Here is a 27,867-nt window from a genome sequence, read left to right as displayed (position 1 = left end):
CTGCGAAAATCAAAATGGCTTGAAAAAAGGATATGAACAAAATGTATTGAAAATATATTTCTAGGTTTACGATATTTGGATAAACAAGAAACATTTTTTGTTAAAAAAAAATCAGAAACATGCTTATTTTAAATTTTTAATTAGTTGCTCTACAGACCATATGAGTGTCAGTGTACGTAAGCTGAATCTTTTCACGAGGTCATTTCTCAAATTTGTCTCAGAAACGTTTCTTCTCAATTGTGGAGTCAAGTAGATGAGAAGTTGAAATAAAGACAAGTGGAGAAGTGCGGTTCGCGGCAGTTGATAACTCACATTTACGATGAATTCATCTCATAAATCTAAATCTCCAATTCATCCCCTTCTCGAGGGGCGAATCTTTTGGTTTTCCTTCGGAACTACGCTTTTTTATAGTAGAATCAAATAGATAGCGAAGTGTAACTTTTAAATTGGTAGAGATAGGCCTGTGCGATTGGTGACATCTCCGAATCCAAACTCAAATCTCATCGATCGCGAAATTTCAGGTTTTCAGTTAAAGTCCCTTTTGACGGGTGCGTTCTTGAATTTCTTGTAGAATTGTGTCTTCCCAGCGGCGGGGTCACGTGACGCGGAAGAAAAGCTGTAGCCCGAAAACAACGACTGAAAAATGAACAGATTGTTCAGTGGTAAGACGTTAAAGTTTCAATCTGTAAATTTGAAAAATGAATCGTGTACTGAAAGCATTAAAAAAAAAACGTCAAGGTATTTTATCATCGTTATCGAAAATATCTCCTGATCGAGTTAGCTTGTCGTAAGCTTTAAGGACAATTTCAATCTTATAGCACCATTCTTCCATGACTAAACGTTTCTTCATAACAAGGCAAACAATAAAATCGCTTTTAAATCTGAAACATGTATCATTTAATGCTCAAAACTCCTCTTTGCTCGACGTCGCCGAAGATTAAGTCCCAGATTATGAAGTTTCCCTCTCGCTTGGTCCATATTCATCAGGTGCTATTAAGCAGGAAATTCATTAATTTTGCATCTTCTCTCTATTAAGGCGCCATGAATATTAAACTTTCATGAAAAAAATCCGTGGAATTAATGCCCCAACAGAAAGGAACTTCATGTTGCGAAACTTGGTGACCATATTATCATGTTTAGGGTAGTAATGCGCAGATTGATGAGGCACAAAAGTGAAATAATCGCTTAAAAGCTTTTAGTGGTACATGGGCCTGGTTAGGTGATGATTTATTCCGACAATAAAACAGTTGTGATTATCTGGCGTGAGCAGGATTTATCATAGTCAACGCTCAAGTTTTACAACTCGTAACTTTAAGAGTTTAAGACCGAGCTAGAGAAAAGGAGATTTAGGGGCCGCAGAAATTTGTTTAATAAATCCTGCAATAAGACAGTTGACTAGTTAATTATTGTAACTTAAAGGTTCGATTGAAATTCCACCCCTGAACTGAGACTCAGACTCTTGTTACAATTGATTTCTGTCAACTAAGTGCCGAAAAGGCGGCATGACTCGAAGGCGTCAGCTGCAGGTTCTCCCTCGTTTAAGGCGCTCTAAATATGTTTTTTCCTGCATTAAAAATCTAAGTCATAAGTGCGAATTGATACCTGTAGAACTCAAGCAATGCACACGTAAACTGTCTTGTTATCCAAGAAAGAGCTCATCTGCTCTCAGCCCGGTCCACTCTGCATAATGGATCCAGCAGCTCTACACTGGGTATTTTAAATAAAAGCATCTACTGCTTCTGCTTTTTTACTTTGTTCTTTTTACGATTCAAACGTGCTGCAGAGCTTTTGTGTTAAAAATTGAAATCGTAAATTAGTAGAGAGCAGGAAAAAAGTTTTTTTTTTTTTAGCTAATTAAATATTGACGAAAGTTTCCCACAACTTTTCCAACTATAAAGAGTTTGCGTGCAGGGAAGCCGAAGACTTAATTAGGTTTGCCCGCTCTGAATTACCTGAGCTCATAAAATAAACAAAAATCGATTTTTCTTAATAATCTTCAAATTATTCCCAAAACAACTTTTCCATCAAAGCCCTCGAAGGAGCTTCGGGGAGTCTCGTGCGGAATGACGTAGGGCTATTAAAGCTTCAGAAACGATAAGTGAAGACAAATGGAGCGGAATTACTTTTAAGTAAAACGCAGCCATTTTTTAGCGAATGAATTTGGATGGAATTAAAAGGGAAAAAGGGTCGTTTAACTTTAAAAGCTTCCGCATTTGGAAGGACCGAAATCAGATTGTGATGAGTAAATTTGCCTTTTTGTAAAACGTGATTTAAGTGGGTTCAGGACAGGAATGTAAAGTCGAAACCCTTTCGGAATGCGAAGACAAACATTGACTTGTTGATTCAAGTTCCTGTGAATGGTCTGACGGGTTGCAAGTCTGAATTCTTAGAGCCACGCAGGGTCAACATTGGCGTTTGTTTGCTCCCATTTGTCAAGAAATTAGATTCTAAACGATTTTATAAGGAAGTGGGAAAAAAACTCTGTAGTTAAGAAAGCTAATTTTGGAATATTGATTGATGATATATGCAAATAACGCTTCCAATTGACTTCCCATACGAGGGGACACATAAAAACGCACGTTTCCAAAGCTTCAAGTAAACAAGATATTTTAAACCAACTTTGCGGATGTGGCTACAATTGTTTACGTCAAAAAGTGCAAATTCCCTTTTTAATCCACATGCTCAAATTTCAACACCACGAGTCCGTTCAAACATATCCAATTAATTTTTTTCAACATTTCACTTTATTATAAATTCAGTCTTTTTGTTGTTCATCAATCAGACTTGTCAACATGCAAATCATGATCGAAACTGCATAATAGAAACGTTTAGCATGTAAAAGTGCATCATCAAGGCTATAGTGAAAGCTCAGGGATTATTAATCGGATTTTTTGAGCTTCTTTAGAAGCAACGAGGACGCATTCCATTCAGGAGGTCGTTTACTTGTTCTATATTTGGTTTATTATTAAATTTTGATATATTTAATCTGTCGGTCATTGTTTAATCTCTCCTAAAACAAGGTCAATACATTACAACGATAGGGAGATTATCATATCAAATCAACACGTTTACAGTGTTTGAAAATCCTTCGAAAGAACAAAAAGAAATACAGAAGTAAATGTTGTTATGATAAGAGAAGCGTGACGTCTTCGATGAAGATGACGGAAAAGTCCGTGGAAAACGTCTAAGATTGCCGAAAATTTTCAATGCGAGTCCGGAATATGCGCAAAAAATGTTCATAATCCATTTAAAAATTACTTAAATAAATCGAGAAAATCTTCAACAGTACTTAGCAATCTGCAAAAGTATTTAAATTAAGATCACTTCGAACTGGGCATTAAGGAACTTGGTTGAAAAATTTCTAGAAAGTACATAAAATCCAGAAAAAAAATCCTAAAAGACCTCAAGAAATCTACCCAATACCAAATAATTTTCTAGAAAATCTTTTCAAAATCACACGTAATTGCTCAAAACCTGAAAATGTAAATACATATACGAGGAAATATTTTTTTACCCATCCCATGGGATTTTTGTGAGAAATAAGTATTTCTTCTCTTTGAATGTGTAAAATTTAAAAACCACTCCAAAAGAGGAAAGTAGAGACTTTCAACTTAACTCTGGGGTCACAAGACGAGGTTGACAAGTCACAGAAAAATATCACGCAGTGGACAAAATAATTTTAAAAATGAAAATACAACAGAAAATTTCGGAAAATTTTTATTTTTTCCTCTTTATAAGCCTATAACTTGTTTATCTCTAATAATCAAAAAAACATCCAGATGAGATAACTTGAACCTAAAATTTACTGGAACCCTTGTGGATTGTTCGATGCTTCTCGGTTGCTTTGTCTGGTCCTAATTTTCTGATTATTTTCTTTACTTCATTTTGGCTTATTATAAGTTCTCTGCATAGCTTTAACCCACTCAGGCTGTTGTTGGCCTCAATAATTATTTCTTACCCGTTCTGCTACTCTATCTGAGAGTTTTTCGATTCTGTTAGCTGTTTTCATAAATTTTTACTAAAATCTCTGCTTTATGCTATTTGATTTGAGATGGGGATGATATTGCCAAACCTCCCTCTTGTTAATACCTAAATATGTTTTTTTTTGCGAGTTTCTTTGATGTTATGTTACGGGTACTCAACGTCGTTTTCATCGTTGGATTGAATTCTTCGGATTCCTTGAATTTTGATATATCGGCACTGCTCCGCTGTCAATTCTCTTCTACCCACACACCACACTTTCCACCACTGATCATCCACAGGTCAATTTTAACTTTGCCCATTGGCTCAATTCAAAAATTCGCCACAAGCTTAAATTTTAAAAGAAATATGTGAGCTTTTCCCTGATATATGTAGATGTAAAGAAGACTCATTAAAAAATGGGCAGAGCAGTGAACTGCCACTTCCGAAATAGTTTATAAATGAAAGAAATTTACTTGAGAAACTCTACAGGTGGCAAATATTGATCAGTCACGATAAAACTTTGGCAATGCATAGGGCAAAGAATGAATTTACACAAGCATCCCTGAAAGTTGAAATCAGTAAATAGAAAAATTGTAAAATACTACAATCTGAACTGAACTGGCTGAATTGGGTTGGAAAATGTAACAAAATTTTTCGCATCGACAGACATAATCTAATAAAATTAGCTTCAGCTTCAGCTTATATCTCGACTTAAAACCCAACGTCGAACCAGCCAGATTTCCAAAAATATTTCGTTTATTTTTGAAGTGCAGTAGGATAACATCCTGTATTTATTTAGCTATTTAGAAAAAATAGTTTATGCCTTTTGCACAAGATTGTGGTTTCGTGGTTGCCAGTTTTTCACAAGAAATTACCACTGTGTTGGGTTTTTCACCCAATCCCTTAATTAAAAGTTTCCTAAGATCTAAAAATGTTACAAATTTGAAAACTTAAAGTTAACTTCCACTCGAACTATTTTTAAAAAATATTTTCAACCCCCTGTCACTTCCGGTTTAACCGAAAATAGGTGTCGACCTGCTGATTTCTAGCATATTATTTTATTTTTAGATTCTACATAATATTTCAGACATATTTTCCATATAATGTCCCATACTTAGCTCTTATCGTTTTTGAGATATTTGATCTGGAATGAAAAGCGCGCCTCCGTAATGATCAGTTTTAATACTTCATATTTGGCTGAATGTGAATACATAGTCTTAAGTTCGCACTCTTGCTATTCATATGTCTGAGTATTATCCAGAGTGTCCAGTATTAACCTCTTACACGCCACGGTCCACCTGAAATATTTTGAATGGAATTTTTTTTCTTCGGAAAACCCCGAGACGCCTAAATTTTACTTTTAAAGGCGACATTTTTAGATCATGAATTCGTGGGTGTAGAATCATCACACTAAACGGGGTAGCAACCCCTTTAAGAATCTTAAATAGCACAGGGGGTCAAATGACACATCAAATCAAAAGTGTTTCAATTCTCTTTACAAGAATACCGGAATTTTGTTGCTCCGCCTTCAAATATTGTGAAAAATTATTTTAAAACATCGGTGAAATAGATTTAAAAAAACGACCTAAACTTAATAATAATAAATTCATCAATGCTACAAAAAATAATGTTTATCATCGAATTCTTAGGACAAGGCGATGGGTTTTGTTAGCATTGAACGGGTAGTTTTCTTCTGATTTTACACTGATCAGAAGTGCACCGCGAAATTTGTTGATTCATCCTAGGATTCAAACCGTCATGGCTTGACCACTGCAGAGAGGATTGAAATTGTCAGCATCTATTTCAAAAACAGTGAAATAGCTCGAGAAACGGCAAGAATTTTTAATGGAAGACATTCCGGTAAGAATCTGAGCCATCCCTACGTGACGAATTTAATATCGAAATTCATGGATACCAGGTCCATTGCTAACAAAAAACATGAGTGGCGACACACCGTTGCCAACGAGCCTGCACAGATTGCAATTTTGGGACATATTGAACTAGATCATGTAAATGAAGAAAAGTTTATTTCAAGCACTCGAGAATTAAAGACAACATCAAGTCTTCCACGCGGTAGTATCATATAAAGGTCATAATTTCCATCCCTATAGAGAGCATCTCATTCATGAACTCAATGAGGATGATGCAGATCGCCTTGTGCAGTTTTGTGAGGTGATGAGTGAAAGCATTTTGCTCAATCCCAATTTTCTATGTTCTACATGCTTGTCTGACGGATTCATATCCTTTCTGAATGATATCGTCAACGTTGCCGATATTGAAGTGATGTGAATCCTGTAATTATGAGAGAACAGCATTCACAGTATCCAAAAAAATTGAATGTATGAACTGAGATTTTGAGAAATTGTATTGTTGGACTTTTTTTTTACCTAACAACCTGACGGACGAATCTTATTTCGATCTTCATTAAGGCCTCATTTACCCTCACATTAGGGATATCTTGGAAAACGACGGCGTTCCGCTATACTATGCAGTTTCTCCGCGTAACTTTTTGGATCAACATTTCCCTGAACGCTGGATAAGTAGATGAGGTTTCAATCGAATGGCCCCCAAAATCGCCTGATTTAACACCAATGTACTTTTTCTGATGAAGTAATTTAAAAACTGTTGTTTATAAAACGAAATCTACTTCTTTGGAAGATCTTCGCCACCAAATAGTGATAGCATGTGGTGAAATAACTCCCGAAATGCTACAAAATGTTCGGTAAAAGATTGAACAAAGACTTTATTATTGTATGGAAGTTAGTGCATCGCAATTTGAACGCTTAATTAAATAAAACATAATTTACAAATTTATTTTTTTCGATTTATTTCACCGATGTTTCAAAACGATTTTTTTCAGTATTTGAAGGCGGAGTAACAAAATTCCGGTATTCTTGTAAAGAGAATTGAAACACCTTTGATTTGATGTGCCACTTGACCCTCTGCGCCATTTAAGATTCTGGAAGGGGTTGTCACCCCGTTGGGGGTGATGACTCTACACCCACGAATTTATGATCTAAAAATGCCCTCGTTAAAAGTAAAATTTGCGTGTCTCGGGGTTTTCCGAAGAAAAAAATTCAATTCAAGGTACTTCAGGTGGGCTGTTTTAAATGGGCCCCTTATATACTATGGCATATGTACCTATACTCAAAAACCAGAGACGTATCAGCCAAAAGATTTTAATATTATGTACGTGACACATTCCCCCATTTGGGACTCAAATCATGCTCGATTCGTCTTACTGCCGGTTACTTCTTACATTGCAAAACCTTTTTGAATGGAATTGATCAATAATGTTCAATAATATCTAAGTCGTTCAAGGAAAACCCTTTAAGAAAAACGCATTGAATATGCACAAAAATGAAACTGTATTGTGGCTGCACCAACTGCTTTTTACCGGATAAGCGATATTAACGTGTATGTTCATGGATGATATTAAGTTATTGAAATGTCTGAGGGTTGTTACTCTTCCTGACTGTATAATTTCCACCATAATTTGCCAAAAACCACGGTCTTTGGCTCCACTTCACTCAAATCCCCTCCTGGCACAAACACCTTGAGTGTTTACGGCTTCCGATGTCAAATTTGAATTTTGCCACCGCTAATAATTCAGCGGGGGTAATGGAGTTAGTGTCACAAGCAGATTAATCTTTCCACCCCATCGTATTTAGGCGGTTCGTGAAGGGTCGTTTGTTATGAATGCCACCTCACCTGGGAGACATTTTATTGGTTTTCTTTCAGTTTTCATTAGAAAAGTTTTTCTACATCTTTAGAGGGCGAACTTCGTCCTATAAATATTTCAGTAGTGGGAAAGTTATTGCTGCCTTAATACAACAACCTTCAAGAATTTAGCTGCAGTTCGCATCAGGGAAGTGAGAAAGATAACGTACAACCCCCTCATGCATACCCTAAATTTTTCATGTTGCAGGCAAATGAAACCTCAAAGGTTATTCCTTATTTAATGTGGCATTGTCATGCCACGCTCAATTTCGAGGAGGTACATTTCCTGCTACTTTCGAGCTGTCTCTAAATTATTCCGCCAACTAGCACTAATTGTTTGGAATTCAAATGAGAACAAGAACAATTATTCGCATTATTCACCTCAATTTCCAGGGTATTTGCAAACACCAACTTGGACACAATGATTGATTTCCCTATTGAGTTGAAAACCATAATTTCAATAGCGGATCGTGAGAGAAAACTGGTTGTAGGGATGATTGAAGTTAATGGGCTTTAAAACGGTCCTCAAAGTTCTCGGTAAAAACACTTAATTAAAGTTCCGGTAAGCTGGATTAAGCAACTGAAATTTCACATAATGAAGTTGGAAATTGTTATTTTGGAATAAGGGACGTTGAATTTTCAATATTGATTTTGAAGATCTATTAAATCGGGACCGCGAGATGATATTGAGGCGCAACGTTGGGACGAAATTTGTGGTCAAAATCAATTTCTGCAACTATTCAAATCGACTAGCGCCATAACAAAATTTATGAACTGAATTGTGCTATATCTTTTAGTTTTCCATACAGTCACTGCAACACCTATTTTCGCCGTATGTTTAGACGACCTGGTACCCAGATAAGGAATCCAAACTCCGGAGCAAGATCTATACAAGTCCAAAATTAAAACAACATCTCAAACTCTTCGGAATTTTGAAACAAAATCCCAAGAGAAAGCGGGAGGATTACTTTTTGCCATACTTTATTTATTTATTTAAAAAGCTTTGTTACGTTTCTATGGTTTGTGCAACATTGTAGTTTTGTGGTTGCGAGTTGTATCACAAGAAATGGGCACTACGTACTTGGAAACTAGAGGTCTATCATAAACGTATATATACATATACCATATCGCCGAATCTTGATAATATGGTGAAAGTGAGTCCGTCTCGAATCTTGACAATCTGGCAAACATGACATTTTTGGAACTCGAATCACACTATTCGCCTTTTGCTAATTACTTTTTACATTGCAAAGCCTCTGGATATCGAGTTAAACACTAATATTGAATAATTCCTATGTTCTATTGGCTGTTCAAGCGAAACCCTGTCATGTACCATCCAATTGTCAGTGAAACTAATTTAATAATGTAAAAAAATGAAAATCTATTATGACTGTGCTAATTATAGCACTTTTTAACAGATAACCACAATAAACGTGTGTGTTGAATATAAGAGGGACAGTTAAATAATTAGGCTTTCGTCCAAAATAAATGAAGCAGAACGGCTATTAGTTTGCTGAAAACAGCTCTCAAAACCAGTAGTTAAACTCGATTGCAAACATCAAAGAGATACCGGGTGTCACACATATTTTAAAAGTAATTATTATTGTATGTACAAAGGTGGAAAGTGGTTTAATAAAGCAATATTACTGTTGAGATATCACATGCGTTTGACTTATTCGGTCTGAAAAATCGCGAACTCCGTTACTTTCTCGAGTTTTGCAAGCCATAATGACCATAATGAATGGGTCAAAAGCTGCACAGGAGAAGCTGTAAAAGATACGAGAAGGACCACGGAATGGGGAAAAACAAAAAATTAAGACAATTAAATTATTCTGCCATAGTGTCGAGGAACGCGATAATGTGATAAGGTCTTAATTCATCCTATTGTTGAGATTTTTCGTCAATTTTCTTTAATGAACATAAAAAAAGCCAAGACTCTCGAGTCTTCCAAGTCGCAGACAACGACAATAGAGACACACAATAAAAAACATGGAAAAGACAATAATAAAGCCCACAAAAAATAAAAATAAATTGAGTCCTTCGCCATATTGTTGAGATTTTATGCATCCTAAGACAGACGCAGTAAAGACTCGATAATCCGAAGAACGTTTATCCGGATTTTTGTTAGTCCGGATTGATACCAAGTTCAAATTATGTATCTAGTAATTCGGATCGTATGATTCAGTAATCCGAATATGCTATCGTTACATACGTGGTCATCAGTTCTAACTTAACGCATTATTTCAAAGCGCCAATTCATTTATACATAAGTTATGAGGCCACCTGCTCCAGCACTGTTGCCTACTATTATTTCTGCTGATGCTGTCTCAGAACTTTTTGGTTTCCTTAATGCCAGGGGCAGAAGTGAGAAGCCAGTCAGAGCTTTATATCTGAACCAGTAACTTACCTGTGTAGTATACCAATAGTATTACCAATAGTATTAAAGCGTTCTCTTGCTCGCGATATCTTAAGTTATATTACATATTTGGTGGCTGGGTGTGTTTCAACGTAGTGTACAATGGAGGAACGTAAACATATTACTTTGTCTGGTGAAAAAAAAGGTGAAATATTAGACATATTAAAAAATGGTGTTAGTGGTGAATCACTTGTGCTACAGTACGGCGTCGGAACGTCTACTAAACGTCTACTATTTCCGATATTAAGAAAAAAAAAACGAGGACAAAATGAGGAGGTAAGATTAGTTTATTTTGGAATGTCTTTTGATGATGACTTACTCATCAATATTTTAGATTTATTGGAATTTGTCATTCTAAGCCAGGTTCTCGTAAAACCTTGCGGCAAGCAGAATATCTGGAGATGGAAGAAGAATTGTATACCTGGTTCATCAAACAACGAAGCAAACATATTCCTCTTTCGTACGAAATACTAGGGGCCAAAGCTCGACAGCTCTTCCAGAATATTTATGGAAAAGATACATTTGCTGCAAGCAGAGGCTGGCCACTTAATTTTGAAAAAAGACATGAGTTGAGACATCTTAAAATCTGAGGAGAGAAATCATCCAATGATGAATCTGCTGTAACTCCCTTTATTGCGAAACTTAGGCAAGTAATAAAAGCTCACGATCTTCTTCCTCGTCAAATTTTAATGCTGACGAGTTGGGTCTCTTTTGGAAGTTGCTGCCGGATAAAAGCTTAGTTCACGGCAATGAAGCAACGGCGCCCGGAAGAAAATCCAGCAAAGAACGCGTCACGTTTCTAGCTTGCACAAACGGTGGTGGTACCCAAAAACTTCGACACCTTGTTATTGGAGAAGCTAAGAATCCAAAGCCATCCAAGAACGAAACTTTACCTGTGGAATGTGTCCCCAGCGGTAATGCATGGATGACTTACACAATTTTTAAGGACTGGTTTCACAATTCATTTTGCAAACAAGTGAAATCATATTTAAAAAACCAACGAATTCCCGAAAAAGCCCTATTATTGATTGAGAATGCACCAAGTCACTGTTCTGAGGAGGAATGATTAGTGAAGATGGAAAGATTTTCACTATGTTTCTGCCTCCAAATTGCACAGCTTTAATTCAACTCATGGATCAAAATGCTATCAGATTAACGAAGATAAATTACCGAAAAGGCCTTTTAGCACATATTCTCTCGGTACTTGAGGACGAGGATGATATCGTTAAGTGCCTTAAAAGTGTTAATCTTATGGATGCAGTTTGTTCGCTCCATAATTCATGGCAAAAACTGGCCGCGAACTCTTTAGAAAAGTGTTGGCACAAACTTTTATAAGGCAATTTACCTGATTATGACCCAGATGATCTGATTTCCTTGAGCTCATCACAAAAGAAATGCCAGCAAATAAGCCACAGCTACCAAGACACGTCAAACATGCTGCCACAAATTGATGGTGAGATTCATTCAAATGTTGAAATGAATCAGCGGGTTGGGAATGCAGAAAATGTTATAGAAGATGCCGATCTTGAGCATGAGGTTATGGACGATGAGACCAGCGATGAAGAAGTCGATATCCAGCCAAAAAAAATCAAGCATGTGGATGCAACAAAATATGTTACATTGGGATTGCAATGGGCTGAAGAACATAATCTTAACGTCACAGATTTTCTTATATTAAAATATTTACATCAGAAAGCTATAATTAAGAAATCTTCAATTATTGCGCTTAAAAAACAAAGTAAAATCTCCGATTATTTTAAATATTGTAGTATATACTTGGTATTTAGTATGTAGATACATACTAATAGGTACATATGTAGTAAGTAGGTTGATATAACACGTTTTAATCTTTTTGCATCATATTTTTTCGATACTTTGAGAATAAAGCGTATTATACATATACACATTTAAATGTTTTTATAATGTACATATACATACATATGTATAAAAATGCAAGACGGGATAATCTGGATTTTCTGTTAATCCGGATTAGTCCTAACTTTAATTGATCCGGATTATCGAGTCTCTACTGTACTTCGTTATTCCTGGCATAAACAGAATCCCCAAAGTTCGAACTTAATATTTTGCAGCAACTTCTAAACGAGGCTGCAGGGAGGCTGGAGGCCATTATGCTAGTTCGGTTATAGTCCGATTCGCTAAACTCGCGAGGATTTGAATATTAGAGAAGACCATTTAAGGAAGGGCTTTGTTAGGGCCACATACAATGGGTATGGTAATCAAGTAGTATGGAGCAACGCAAGTTGCTTCGCGTTCCAAAATCGTTTAATTGCATAAAAGACTGGAAAGTTTTCGCATTCAAGAGCTTTTGTGAGGAATTTACACACGATATGATATGAGCTGTAAGGTGGCGTATAGTAGAAACGTAAACATTTGGACTTTTAATTAAACTGTAAACTTTCAAAATCTGCTATTTAACCTTCCAAGGGGCATTTCTGAACTTTAACGTCTCATTCTGAGGATGTTTAAGCATAATTGTTTTTAGCAAAATAGAAAACAAAGCATTAGTAAATAAGACTCCATTAACTTTCACGGAGAAACTAAAAACAACAATCGAATTAGCATGCAAATTATGTTTAAACAAATAACGAACTTATTTGCGCCTGCACGAGACAAGGCTCGCAGCCATTGTCGTGAGAAGTTGGAATAAATTAATTATAAAAGTAATGTTTAAAATTAATTTGCGGTACGAAGAAATAGCCTTTTGTTATTGCAATGACAACGGTGGAATGTAGGTGACCCTACAATTAAAAAAAAAAAAAAAAAAAAAAAAAAAAGAAAGAAAGAAAGAAATAAAACAATACTTATAATACAATAATTTTATTACAATAATTATTTTTCCAATCAGCCTTACTTAATGTCAAGGTTCTGTTATGTTACAAGTAGGGTAATCAACCCAGCAGACACATATTTGTTATTCTGTAATATTTTGCCATGGGTTGATTAATGGCTGATTAATTGACGTTCGGATGTGAGCTGTAAAAATTTATTAAACTGAATGAGCTTTTAATTACCGGGCTAATAAATTGAATAACTGTTGTTTCGGTTAAGTGTACCATTCCGACGTACAAGGCGGAATTATTTTAAAATGGGAGACTCGGTTCTAGGTATTTTAAATTAGTTATAATTTTTTTTTTGTTATAGGGCAGAACCAGACAAATTTAAAAGGCACTTTTTTAATGTTTTGCTCCGTAATTCTTCACATCATCAGAATTCTAAGAGTCCCTTCGAGTTTCTTCAGGTTAACTCAAGGTTGGTTCCTCGATTCCGGTCACCGTTAGACTCCAGTTTCCTGCATTTAAGAGACTCATGGGTGGGAAATTCAAATAAAAGTCAAGGAAAAAGGTTATTTCAGTTAAAATTCGATTTTTTTTGTCGCTACTGAAATACCCTAGCTACGTCACTGTACAGGATGTATGTGGTACAATAGACTGAACGTTTTTCTACAAAGCACATTTGTGCAAAGGAATGTCAGAGGCGTGCAGGTAAGAGTTGAGAGCGACTATTAGATTACAATGATAGAATACAACTTACGATTTTCTTTAATTTGAACTAACAATAGCTCAGGAGTTTGTGATATGATTCAACTTTAACACACATATTCCCGACCTGGTAATTTGACTATACTGCCGAACTGTTCGTTATCGATTGCAAAACTCCACTTTTTGCACCTAAAAAAACATATTTTTCGTTATTTACATCAACAAAACACATTTTCCCACTGTTTATTGTCTATATTACCCACCTGAAAAGATAATAAAAATTACACAACAGCCGCACTCAAAACAAGAGTTTTACGTGTCCAGAGCACTTTAGCGTCGGTTTTTAGACCTCATTAAAAATACATATTTAACAGCGCAAGCAAACTCTTAAAGAGTTAAGGCACTCAATTTAATTAAAAGCTATTTCGAGAAGTTTTAAGCAGGGTCCATAAGGGCCAATTGCACATGAATTCTTTATAAACTTTAGATTACTTTACAGTCAAAGTGGCTAGCAGGAGTTTTAATAAGAAATTAATCCTGATGGAATTAAATTATGCAATAAAACTATGGAGCAATCGATATATGGGGCAACAAAGGGCTAATGCGTCACTTAATTTCCGGGGCTAAAGCGATATTTCCGGTTTGCAGGAGTCATAAAGGTAATCGCAGCAGTAAAAGTGCCCGACTTACGTAAACGTGTATAACACTGCAGGGCCAATTAGTATTCTGATTCTGACTGATCGTGACTGATTTCCGAAATAAATTACGTAAATAAACCATTGTGCTCAATATGCAAATAATTTCGTTTAACTATAGGAAGTGTGTGAATAACTCGCGAAAGAGTGTGGAATAGCAATTATTTGCATCAGGAGAAAAGCGAGAAATCATTTTTCAAAATGCAGACAGACAATAATATGATATCAATAATGGTAGTTGCTCTCTCGATTTTTCTATTACGCAATTTTGCATGGAAGAAGTTGCCTGTAAAAGGGAAATGTGACTCTAGTGCCATAAAAGTATATTGTTTTCATTGAAGTACTGTAAAAGAGAAATTATGTCACCGAGGCGGATGCGCCAAGATTGCCACTAAATGATAACGAAATAAATTGATGGATTTCATCCGTATCATGAGTATTCATGAGCAGCAAATTCCACTTTGAGGAATGAGCATTTATTATCGACCACATAATAATATATGTGCGGCAACACTTATTCCATAGGGAAAGTTTTGTTGTTGACTCTTTTAAGGTATCGGCAAATCCAATTATGCACTTACGGAAATCCCGTTTAAAAACAAAAATTAGAGCAGATTGCCCAAAACGGATTATTGACGAAGTTCCAAGTTATTGAGTCAACTATGAACGGAAAAAAGATTTTATAGCATTCTCCGGACCGAAGAATGCTATAAAGCGCTGAGGAATCTGCTATTCTCAAAAACGATAGAGGTTGTTGCTTGAGCTTAATTAGCTTAAGGTATCTTCAAGGAATAAACCATACAGAACATTCATGTGTTTTCCACTACCATTCATAACACGATGCAAGGCACTATATAGAAACTTGTAACGGAAGAATATATGTCTTACTTGTCTTTTAAAAATTCATGAAAAACTTCTAATATGCAACAGAATTGTACTTGAAGTATCCCCATGCATCGCGTTAAACAATTGCAAGAACTCATGTAATTTAACACATTGTGTGTGGAAGATCTATACGAAGGAGCAGAAATGGAACAAGCAAAACTGGAAAATTATGCATTTGGGTTCCTATGCTACTGGGGCATTTTCTAGCAACGTAAGACTGCTCCTTGCCGGAATTGAAAAGGCTCCGCACAATATAGAAAAGGAACATAACTGTAGTTGCACATTTCATGGGCAGAAGTTGAACAGTATCAGATTTATTAGCAAGTTTCTAATTACATTAAGTAAATCGATGGTTCTTTTTTAAGAACTTATATGCCCAAACAAAAACAGGAAACCATTGCTGCTTTCTCCTCTTAAACTTGGCAATATCCTGTAGCTAAAGACTAACTCCAATGATGACAATAAAAATAACCACAGTTGATGCAATAAGGCTTGAATTGAAATATGTAGCTTAGATCAAGATAAAAACGCAAAGAAAAAACTTTAATTGGACATGTCGAAATGCATTAAGCGATCCTGCTGGCACCAAGACATGACATCTAAAGATAAATTGCACTGCAATTTCTGGGAAAAATCTCTTTTAAACTAGAAATCTTCTCCCGTCTGAGAAAAAGCTCATGGTACTTTTAAAGCTCATTGAATAGAGAGAACAAGCAATTAATTGATTATTAACAATGTTATAAATTCCCACATTGAATGAGCGTTTCCATGGTCGAAATATTATGAATCTTTGTGAAGGTTAAACATTCCCATTTTCCCTTTGCATTTTGCATGATTTATGTAAAACGCAAAAAAGCTCAGCGGGAGATTCGCTTTGTATAATGTCCACTTGACCCCGAAAAAGCTCGATGCCACAGATTAGGTATTCAAATATTCCCAACATGCTTTAACTCTGAAAACCGAGTTGTAAAATCCTTGAAATACGCTCTTTTCGGTTTCAAAAGAGAGATTACTAACAGAATGTTCCTGGCAGATATTGTATAATATGACACCGCTCTTAATGGGTTTTGAAAAGGAGATAAATGCCCATAAATCAGTGAACATTCTCTAGTAAGTGCCCATATTTCCAAGTTTCCAGAGAAATTGCTTTTATAGATATTCTGGATATAGAATCTGAAATCCGGATTTCCACTGCAACAAATCTAGGATACCCCTTTGTCCGAATCGCACACAAAGGCAGAAAATTTTGATTGAAGTCAATCTAATTAGTTAATCACTCACAGAGTTTCAAATTCAGTTTTTTTTTTTCAAAGGCCGTGTACGGTTAAGGGGTCAGTTCGGCCCCCACGGGGGATCGATTTGAAATTTTTACCAATTGTTCCTATCATTCAAAGGACTTACCCCATAAAATTTCAACTTCCTAAGTCTCACCCTTTAAGAGTAGGACGGGGTTGGGGGTGAAAACTTTAAAACGTCATATCTCGGGAACTATTCATCGTACAGCATGGGGTAAAATGGTGCGTCCTTCAGTAAGCACCTTCTTATTTTCATATACTTGCAGATTTATCGGTTGATGCCAAAGGGCCGAAATAAAAAAAAAAAAAAAAAACTTAGGTAATTTTAGGGGAGTTTGCATTTTGGTACACTAACCATTTTTGCACACTATGTAGAGGACCTCTCGAAGTATCTACCCACAAAAAATCAGATTTGTACTAAATTCAGTATTTGAGATATAACGATTCAAAGTATAGGTATACAGGGTTATTCACGCTATACGGCGCTGAATATTGTGGCTAAAATACGAGGCTTTCAAAAGGTTTCACTTTTGGGCTATATGGGGATCTATTATGGCTATTTTTTTAAATTGTTTTTATATTATACAGGGTGTCCGAAAAGCTCTAAAAGTATCAAAGTTGTGTTTTTTTAATGGAACCCTCTGTATATTATTACATTTTTGGATTCTCCGATCAAAATAAATGTCTGTTTTAATAAGGTTTACTATACCTAAAACTTAAGGTTTTTTAAATAATTTGAATTTTATCAAAATTTGACCTAATTTTCATGTTTTAAACACTTAAGAAGTATTTAAGTTATGAAAGTGTAATTTACAGTGCAGTGTAACAATAGATCATATTTTACATATATCCTAATCATGATAAATTTGCCATTTTATACAGGGTGTGCAAAAATTAAAACTAATGAAATAAGAACTTTAAGTGACTATAACTTGATTAATTTAAATACAATGCGATATTTTTTTAACTTACCAGGATATGTAATTTTTAATTACCTATTGAACGGTATTAGGGTGTTCATCACTAAGTCTTCGCGTTTTTACGGAATACGCTAAATCAATGTTCTTTGCGCCATTTGGTGTTATTTAGTTAAAAATATCAATGTATAATATCTAGTTACCTATGATATTTCAAAATGTCAGATAATTTATTTAATCTGTCAGTTTAGTCTGCGTAGTTTGTTTTTCGTTTTTGCTAAAATGGTATTATTTTTCGTAATTTTGGACGCTTAGATCGTTTGTTATTTGAAATATTGTTGTGGTGTTACATAGTTATAATGAAGATTTACCCAAAAGAAGAGCGTATTGACATGATTTTTATTCTTGGAGAAAGTCATAAGAATTGTTTATTAAAAATTTGAAAAAACAACTACGAATTTTGAATTTGAAAAACAAACTACGCAGACTAAACTGACAGATTAAATAAATTATCTGACATTTTGAAATATCATAGGTAACTAGATATTATACATTGATATTTTTAACTAAATAACACCAAATGGCGCAAAGAACATTGATTTAGCGTATTCCGTAAAAACGCGAAGACTTAGTGATGAACACCCTAATACCGTTCAATAGGTAATTAAAAATTACATATCCTGGTAAGTTAAAAAAATATCGCATTGTATTTAAATTAATCAAGTTATAGTCACTTAAAGTTCTTATTTCATTAGTTTTAATTTTTGCACACCCTGTATAAAATGGCAAATTTATCATGATTAGGATATATGTAAAATATGATCTATTGTTACACTGCACTGTAAATTACACTTTCATAACTTAAATACTTCTTAAGTGTTTAAAACATGAAAATTAGGTCAAATTTTGATAAAATTCAAATTATTTAAAAAACCTTAAGTTTTAGGTATAGTAAACCTTATTAAAACAGACATTTATTTTGATCGGAGAATCCAAAAATGTAATAATATACAGAGGGTTCCATTAAAAAAAACACAACTTTGATACTTTTAGAGCTTTTCGGACACCCTGTATAATATAAAAATAATTTAAAAAAATAGCCATAATAGATCCCCATATAGTCCAAAGGTAAAACTTTTTGAAAGCCTCGTATTTTAGCCACAATATTCAGCGCCGTATAACGTGAATAACCCTGTATACCTATACTTTGAATCGTTATATCTCAAATACTGAATTTAGTACAAATCTGATTTTTTGTGGGTAGATACTTCGAGAGGTCCTCTACACAGTGTGCAAAAATGGTTAGTGTACCAAAATGCAAACTCCCCTAAAATTACCTAAGTTTTTTTTTTTTTTTTATTTCGGCCCTTTGGCATCAACCGATAAATCTGCAAGTATATGAAAATAAGAAGGTGCTTACTGAAGGACGCACCATTTTACCCCATGCTGTACGATGAATAGTTCCCGAGATATGACGTTTTAAAGTTTTCACCCCCAACCCCGTCCTACTCTTAAAGGGTGAGACTTAGGAAGTTGAAATTTTATGGGGTAAGTCCTTTGAATGATAGGAACAATTGGTAAAAATTTCAAATCGATCCCCCGTGGGGGCCGAATTGACCCCTTAACCGTACACGGCCTTTATGTATTTTTTACTTCTAGAATCCTGTAGGAAAATTAGATGGAGAAACGGCACCAGTCATTGAAAACCACAGCAAACCTCCTAAAAGCCACGTAATAACCATTATTTATTTATGTTCTGTGAACTGTGTAATAGCTGGCCGTTTGGAAACCGTATTTTGCAGAGATCACGTCGTAAGGTCTTGCACTATTTTTATTCGAGTGAAAGTAAATCTATTCTGTAACGAAACGATTTCCTACGGCACATTACGGCATCTCGTTCTTACCCATTAAACCATATTATTGTTTCTGCATTTGGATATCATTTACCAACAAAAAATTGCGCCTTTCTGCGCATTTGAATGTATGTTTTATTAGTCAAAGACTACACGTGCTCAACTAGCTTAAATGCCACGGCGTTTAATGTATACGATAAATCTATATGCATTATTCCGAAAATTCTCCTAATTTCCAAAATTTTCGCTTGCACTTGAAATGTAATCATATCGTGGCAAAAGTTCATCGCTTCAGGAATTTTTTCCGGCCGTAACATGAGCGGCTGTATCCGTTTGCTGCGCGATGAAAATAGAATTTATAGCTTGTTCATCCGTGAAAAAGTTAACGAGCACGTTAGGTCAGGTTTGCAGTGTACATCGGGTCAATTTAGAGGGCCTGAATTATTAACTAACTGTAAACATTTTCATAGCGCTGATGAAGAACATGTTGGTGAATAGAGCGCGTGTATACTTTGTACATAATCATGTTGAACACAAGTGAAAATCCAAATATTCAAAAACATTCTTTAATAAATAAAAATCTTATATCTAATCTTTTAAGGCGTCCTGCAGTTTTTTTCGCACAACAGCAACTCTGTCCTCCTGTCTTTTGATGTCCTCCTCAGAAACGTTTACTGCCTGTACCAAAGGCTGTTTAGGATCGAGGAAAACCCCAGGATTTTTTTCCAATGACGATTTAGATCCTGTTTGCCCTGTTCACAAAGCACAACAAATCTAGCACTGCAACTGACAATAAGGCACCTACCCGTAACAGAACTTGAGGACACATGCAGGGCAGTAGCCACACTTTGAATTATAGTCTCTTCAGTAACATTAGGCCCCACAGGCTTCAGTCCTTTAGGAAGTTGCATGGCTTCAAATTCCACACCATCAATGTCACAAGCCCGCAATCCTTCCAGACGTTTTTCCCAGAAGAGTTGTTTTGGTTTCTCTTGATTACCATTCTTATAGTCTATGTTTTTGTATGAAATAAATCAGGGTATTTTACTACATAATAACACTTGCTTCCACAGATATTATATAACAATTTAAAGTAACTTAATACATGCGACACTTCAATGGCTTTCAAGAAACATGAGGACGTCCCTGCAATACCAGCTGTGAGGTACATGTCAGATTATACGGCAATACAATGACCCGAAGAGGGGAAATAAAAAATAAAACTCAAGTATAGCATTGCAACAAAAGCAGGGTAAGGGTTCAGTAAGAAGACATTGGGTCTTAAACCTAGGAGACATAACTGATAAAAAGGTTATTCTAGAGCTAATCAAAGACAAAACAGAACATTTCTCATTTCTACCTAAGAAAGTACTTACATACCTGCTTTAACTTTGCTTTCCTGCGTCTTGAAAACTGTAACGGGCTGCTTAAAAATTGAAGCCGTTTGTCGTATGGGGGGCACCAAAGAGGCGTCGTTCCTCATACTTCTGTTGTAATACAAATCGGCTTTGCCGACCTGCAAACCGGTCTTGCGTAGCGCCTCCTCTTTATGGAATCGTTTCGCCGGTGGGGCGCACTCATATTTCGTCTTTTCAATGGTAATTCCCAAAGGAATTGCACTCATTTTAGAGAAAACACTGCTTGTTAGACTGAATTATTTCCAAACAAATAAATTTTGTAATATTGAGAAGTGAGGTTATGTTAAACGTCCAATTATTTGTCCGTGCGTTCGAGAGAATTCGATATAATATAGCACTGAGTGTGATAGAGTGAGACACACAGTGGGTTTATCGATCGCTGCAGCCGAGAGCTGCTGCCACCTGCAACTCCGCTGAAACTGAATCTATTGCCTACGTTTACATCGCACTAATAATGCAATTTAAAAAGTGTGCACGTTTGTTTGGGTTGACTTTAGACTACGTAACATACGCCAATAATCTAAATATTAATTAGAAATTAAGAAAGCTGAATTATTATCAATATTAACCTTACACCCACATCATAAATAACTTTCTCTATAATCCAATAACACCAGAACCCACTCCTAAAATTCTTTACCTAATGATAAATGAGCGTTCAAATCAATTATTAATGAATGTTTCCTACAGCAACCTTCATGCCCCATTAATTATATATCAGTCCCTTAAATGTATTTGACCGAAAACCGTCAATATAGACCAAATCAGCTCGGCCCGAAAGTTAAGTAAACAGTACAAAAAAAATGCAGGAAAATGCAAAAAACAAAAGCTCACAATAATAAAAATAACCTTGAACGAGATAAATGAGAATTTCGGGTGCGCCAATTGATATTATAGTAACGTGGATCATTCGAATCCCGTTGTATGCAAAAGTGAATGTTTTGAACTTTACCACGTTTGTTTGGAGCGGAAAATGTATGATTAAAAGTTCAAGTTCTAGAATTAGTTACCCACTTTGTAACTTCATCACAAAAATTTGGTTGTTTAAGGCCTGGAGAATATACGCTCCATAATTTTTTTTATTAATATGTTGATTAGTTACATGATTCATCAGCACATGTATGCAAATAGACTTCAGTCTCTCGTTGTCCGAAGTCGAGTCCGCGGGCAGTGCACTAGCCTTTCTATAAGCTGCGACCTTGCATTATTACTGCAAGGCCGTTCTTCGAGAGATTTATCCATCTCGACTCAAGCAACACCACACAGCGTCGTTTACTCTATTATGTTTATAAATTTATAGCCTAGACAACTTTGAATTTTGCATAGCACCAAGCATTGGGTACCTACTCGATCGAAGTGTCTTACCTATTGACCAGACTTAGTACCGGTTGATATTTCGCTCGGGCGACACCGCCGCAAATTCCTCCACGAATTCCGATATGTTTTTTTTAATTTCTGTAGTTCATCTCAATTAATAAAAAAAAGTTTTGGTTCCCGCCGAGAATATGGTGTTCTTGAGAACCGTCTTTGAGATTGATTGTGGGTATGTTTTTCTTCAAAAGTAACTTTGCTGTAGGGGCTTTATCTGGAATCTCTGAGGCGTTAATTATAGGACTAATTTAAAGAGAAGTTTAGTGTCGCTTCTCGGAGATAAATTACCGACGTAATGCGGACTTTATTTGTCTTTAGCGCCTTATAATCTAGCAACGTTTCAGAAAAGACAGTGTCGCAAACCATCGTTGTTGCCTCGTCCTTAATCCCGCTTTGTGCTGAATATGACGGACCCTCGTCAAGCCTGATTTTTATCCGAAACCATCTTTTAATAACTTTTTATAATTTATTTGTGATACGTGTGTAAAATATAAAGACCCAAGACGGCCTGGAAAGGTCATGCAATAATTTCAATGGAATAAAATCATACTTAATACAATAATCTAATAGTTTCCTTTTCAATTATTTTTATCCTAGGAATAAACCAGCGACTTTAACGCTCAAAAATAGTGATCAACAGTGTTGAATAGGCCAATCGTTATTTAATCCTGCAAAATACCCTCAGACTATGCAGTTGCCCTTCACCATATTCTCAAGAAAACCATTTAAATAAGCTTTTAAAATGGTTGACAGTAGTGTTATTTGTGAATCTTTCATTTTAATGCAAAAAATAGGCAAATTAGAATTTACCATAGTATTCGCCGTTCTTTTCAAGACTAGAAAAAATCATATGACAATTTTTTGTATTACTTTATAATCAACAATTTAAATATTTCGTAATCTATAAACCTAGTTCCCCATTTACCGCTGGTGATATTCACCAGCTACGCAATATAAATATTTTTTACGCCATGGTTGTAGGTACCCACTAGAATAATTAAGCGTTTAATAGTCTAATAAAAGCTCCGTTTCCGTGTAAAATTATGTACGTTACTCATTTTTTCACTCCTTATTGATTATAACAGCAACAAAGTCGGTTTAAATTAGCGTACATTTACCTTAAAGGTGCTTAAATCTGTGGGTTTTGGTCTAATCTAAACCTTGTTCTAAATTTATTGATCTTGTCCTCGTCGAGATTTACGGTTTTAATTATTCATATATTTCGTTTCTTTTTCAGATCAGGAAGTTTAGGTGCAACACCGAAACCGTTCCTGCAACCCAGCCACAATCCCTCTGATGAACAAATGAGTAGCGATGCCGAGACGTTGGAAGATGCCCGGAAATTGATTCGAGACCTGAGAGCTAAAACCAGGCAACAGGCCCAGCAAATCATGGCATGGAGAAGAGCTTACAAAATGCAGGTACATCAAGAAACACGTTTTTTGCATCAGAGAACAGGAAATTTCACTTACTTCTCATGTGTTTATATATGCTCTGGTGCTGATAAATAAATATGCGAAGCAAATTTTAAAATAGATAAAAGTATGTCAGAAAGTGTTGCGTAAAATGTTGTGCAAATCTGATTGTTTCCTGTTAAAACTAATTCTCGTTACCTACCGCATATTAATCGTTTTTCTATATTACTTAATTCTGTACTTAACTTTTTAATTGCTTGTTGCACTTTTAGTTTACCTTGTCAAGTTCATTTATATAACAAATTAATAATTAATCCCCGATTCCCACTATGCTTTTAACGGGGTCAAACGGAGAGTTTTTAAAATGCAAATTTAAGTCGCCTTAATTATAACTATTTCCTTCAATATTGTATAATTGCTGGTAATGTCGATTTAATTACTATAAGTATAACGGAAACTCAAAAGTACCTCGCACCAATCAATTTATAATACCAATATAATGTTTGATAATAATACCAAGAACTATAACGGTACCACGTTCCCTTTTCATTTTTCTCACGCCTTCTTTATTTACCTACATTCGGTTTATGATCACGTTTTCACAGTAATGAAATGTCTCAGATGGGAGTTGTTAAGAAACTATGAGTTTAGAATTTTCTCACCGAGATCTTAGATAATATATTGCAATATTGATACATCTCAAATGGAGAATTGCGTATATTATTGCAATAGTTGCAAGATATTTCTTCACCACTATATCCGAAATTCAATTTAAAGTCTCACCTTTGTCATTTATATTTTTGTTATCTTTCTTCTAGGAATTGTTTATCACAAGACTCCAACGTGAAAAATGTGATCAACTGAAAGCCATAAGCTCCAAACTGCTCCTCTTCGAATCGAGACTTATCCGCAAACAGAAGGACATTGCTGTGATGTTGAACGTGAGGGAAACTTTAATTTTTAAGCAACAACGGTAACAAATTCAATCTTCCCTTCCATAATTCTTAACACTTACTTACTTATGGCTTTAGACTGATAGAAACCCTTACTAGCAGACTCGCAGATAATGGCTTGGAAATACCCCAAAACGAAATTACCGACATAGATTATATCTTCCCCGATTTGGAGTCCCTAAATGATTCAGATAGTGCTGTGGTAATGGAGGATCCGGACTATGATAATGCCTATCACATACCCAAGTTTAGGACACTCAACTCGGATGGAGTCACTGTCATGAGGTCCATATCAGATGCTATGGATCCCAATTTAAAGTACACTAGCAGGAGGAGTAATGGTTTCTTGAGAAGGCCGGAAATCCTGGAAACTGTATACAGGTAACCAGAATCTTTCATGCTTAAATGAGTTTTAAAAAATGAAAATTGCAGCGTTGAGGAGGATGCTGATAATGAGAATCAAAAAGAAGAAAAGAGCGATTTGAGCAAAAGAAGAGAATCCTTTGCCATGAGAGGTAAATCGAATTGCAATGTAGACTCGAATGAGGAGGGCAGAAAGAAATCGATAGAGGAAACTTGCTTGTCGGTAGGAGGCAATAGAAGGTACCTATTATGCTTTCACATATTTTCAACAATTGCATCGATTAATTTTAACTTTTAGATCCCTTGATGATGCAGAACAGAGCGAACCAGATATCGGCACGTACCAAGAAGAAGGTCCAAAACCAGCCAATACCAATCAAGTCAAAACCTACAACCGAGTCATGTCCAACCACAGAAGTGTTACCAAACCCAAGGACGTGAAGTATAAAAGGATTAATAAGGCAAAATCGAAAAGTCTGGAGGAATTGAGAGGGAGGCTTAAGAACTGGGTGGAACAGGGCAGTAAGTTGCCTTCAGGCATTCCATTGGAGCATAGTCAGAGTTATGCCTAGATTCAGAAGGTATAATAACTATAAGCATATTTCCATCTGTGGGTTCTTCATATAACAGCTGCAGATGAATTATTTCAAAGGAGCAAAATAAGATTTGCCCTCTATAGTGTACAAAAATAAGGTTGCATTTTAATTCCTGTATTTATAATATGTTACATCTGCATTTGCCAACATAATATATATATCAGTTTTCTTTACCTATCTGAAGAAATTAGCAATTTAATCAACCTAATAAGGAAACTCATAATGAGGGATTTGTTGCCAATTAATACCTGTACGTATATGAGGTAAATAAGAGACAATCATAATGTATGAGTCAAGGCTTTAATATTATTATTAAAAGTGTATTAAATTAATTCAAAACAAGGATTTGTAAATATGTGAGATTCAACTTGAAGCAGCGTATTCTAAATAGTGATTTAATTGTTATAGGAAACGCAAGTTTCTGATGACTGGACGGATAATATTCATTTCAGTATAGGTACTTACATAAGAAGTTACTATAATAATACGTATATTTGTGCGAAAACCTAAAACAAACAAAATTCAATTTTGACTGTTTTACCTTTCTCTAATATCAAACTTTTACTTGTATTTGTCCTGTAGAATGTGAGAAAATAATATAAGATCTATTTTACTGAAAGTTCTTATCCATGGCCTATATAAACTAATAGTTTTCTATATTAATATATTTTTGTACTTCGATAATGTTCCTTTTTAGTTTAGCCTTTATATTAAGCTAAGTCGACCGCTCTTTATAAGCTGCGTGTGTGTTATTTAAGCTAGTTTTATCAAGCTTATTGTGCGCACGAAACAAGCGAAACTAATAAATTGAATAACCAAAGCTTGCAAAATTGTCTCCTATTTGAAGAGACATAAAATACTGTGTTTTGTGTAAATAGCGAATCATTTGTGCAAAATAAAATATTATCTCCGAATAGCAAGTGTTTTTGTAATGTCCAAATGAATTTACATAGCTCGAAGTAATTGGTTATTTACGTAACAAGCAAAGAAAGTACCGGTCAACGCACGAGCGTGAAATATTGCACCCGACCCATAGAAGAAAAGGGCGGCAATCATGCGAAGTTGATGGAGGAGACCATATATTATCATCTCTATGACGTGTGTCGTCAGAGGTACACCATGTGCTGGCGCTATCGCCCTATCTACGACATGAGGGATCATAATGTCACATCTCCCGATTTCGCGACTATGGATTTGAAAACAAGGATCTCAGTTAGATAAATGTAATACAAAAACGAGTTTGTTAATTTTGTATAGAAATGGAACATTTATCGCATAGCAAAATTACGGCACAGTTAGAGAACGTGTGAAGGTAACTTATGTGCGGCAAAAAAGCAAATTACTAAAAATGTAAAATTTAAGACGATCCCAACAACGATGACTAACCTTTGCATATGGAAGTGATTTTTAGCCCCTTAGAACTTGAAAAACTGACAGAGGCATGCAATTATAACTAATCAGGAAATTGCAGCATCGCGTTTCGCGTTTGTTTTCAAAACAAAATCAGCTTTTGATTGAATTACATGGATGCATTCGGGATTGATAAGCACAGTTGCCAAACCACAGGAAAAGATGAATTCTTGCTGAAATATTTCTTAAATAAAAATTGACAGATTGGTAATTTTTTAAATTTATTGGATATCGATTGCTGCAATGGTCTTAAATTTTCGGTGACAACACAAAATACTAAAATTATTAGTTTCTCAGGGATCTTTTCCAATTCTGAAAGGGTTTTTAATTTCTGAGCGGTGGACAATTTCTTCTTAATGATAAAAATTCTGTGGTCTCGTAAATTTTTCGTTAAAAATGCATTTTGGAGATTTTTCAGTGAAAAAACGTGCCTAAAGCACCAATTTTAGTGTTAATGAGGGGTAGTTCAGCTACCAGAAGATTTCCTCCAACTTTGAAAACAGCTCAATGTTCTGAGGTATTCAATGATACATTTGAAGATCCTGCTACCTTTTTTTGAGACTAGACGTCCAAATTTTTCTTCCCAAAGACTGAATTTGCTTCACATTTGGATTTTAAAGATTCAAATGTCATCATTGAAATGATTTTCAAACATCAAACAATTTAATAGCTCAAAGGGACGTTTGTATGAACCTGGAGAAATCCATCTGTATTAAAAGCATATATAATTTCATTTGGTGGTCGTTTCTAAGAGTCTCACTGTTCAGTCCTTTTTTCTCAGCCTCCTGATCTACTTTTTAATAATAATGACTATTCAAATTTTTTCACGATTCGATTATCCGTTAATGGTAAACTGGAAATTGGGATGGAGAGGAGTGGGAGGAGGAGGAGAAGGGACTGAGGTTAAACGCCTACAACCCTTTTTGCTGTCTGCCTCTCCACTACCCGGTTATCGCCTTAGTAATGCCATTACGACGAAAGCGAATTTGTCTTGAACTGAATCTGACGTAAAGGACCGTGCTGGAACTTCAACAATTTCCGGTTACCATAAGTTATAAGATTTCCCATTCTGACGTTTTCAATTTTGATCATATTGA

General features: G+C 35.4%; 2 protein-coding genes across 4 annotated transcripts in view; one reads left to right on the top strand and one right to left on the bottom strand.

Moving 5' to 3' along the window:
* LOC136348993 (uncharacterized) overlaps positions 1 to 26,274 on the top strand; it is a 35,036-nt gene extending 8,762 nt beyond the window's left edge. The window contains exons 1-6 of one of the 3 annotated variants that reach the window (XM_066300225.1): positions 21,814 to 22,205; positions 23,271 to 23,454; positions 24,267 to 24,421; positions 24,480 to 24,782; positions 24,834 to 25,004; positions 25,063 to 26,274. In XM_066300225.1, coding sequence (XP_066156322.1) covers positions 22,168 to 22,205; positions 23,271 to 23,454; positions 24,267 to 24,421; positions 24,480 to 24,782; positions 24,834 to 25,004; positions 25,063 to 25,336 — 1,125 coding nt within the window. In that variant the 5' untranslated portion in view covers positions 21,814 to 22,167 and the 3' untranslated portion in view covers positions 25,337 to 26,274. Of the gene's footprint in view, positions 1 to 21,813; positions 22,206 to 23,270; positions 23,455 to 24,266; positions 24,422 to 24,479; positions 24,783 to 24,833; positions 25,005 to 25,062 lie in introns of those variants that run through there. The other 2 variants (XM_066300227.1, XM_066300226.1) reach the window with 2 other exon arrangements.
* MBD-like (methyl-CpG-binding domain protein 2) lies at positions 19,795 to 21,366 on the bottom strand. The gene is made up of 3 exons (XM_066300237.1): positions 20,625 to 21,366; positions 20,050 to 20,256; positions 19,795 to 19,996 (listed from the first exon to the last, which is right to left on the bottom strand). The coding sequence occupies exons 1-3, from the start codon at positions 20,866 to 20,868 to the stop codon at positions 19,833 to 19,835; spliced, it is 615 nt and encodes a 204-aa protein (XP_066156334.1). The 5' UTR covers positions 20,869 to 21,366; the 3' UTR covers positions 19,795 to 19,832.
* Positions 26,275 to 27,867: the final 1,593 nt, after the last annotated feature.

Source organism: Euwallacea fornicatus, chromosome 36 (genome assembly GCF_040115645.1).
Source record: "Euwallacea fornicatus isolate EFF26 chromosome 36, ASM4011564v1, whole genome shotgun sequence".
Taxonomy (NCBI): Eukaryota; Metazoa; Arthropoda; class Insecta; order Coleoptera; family Curculionidae; genus Euwallacea; species Euwallacea fornicatus.
This window is presented reverse-complemented; position numbering and strand designations above follow the sequence as displayed.

Coding starts and splice junctions, on each gene's coding strand:
- MBD-like (XM_066300237.1), bottom strand. CDS start 20,868: ATGAGTGCAATTCCTTTGGGAATTACCATTGAAAAGACGAAATATGAG. Junction 20,257..20,624: donor GGAAAGCAAAGTTAAAGCAG/GTATGTAAGTAC, acceptor ACAAAAACATAG/ACTATAAGAATGGTAATCAA. Junction 19,997..20,049: donor GTCCTCAAGTTCTGTTACGG/GTAGGTGCCTTA, acceptor CTTTGTGAACAG/GGCAAACAGGATCTAAATCG.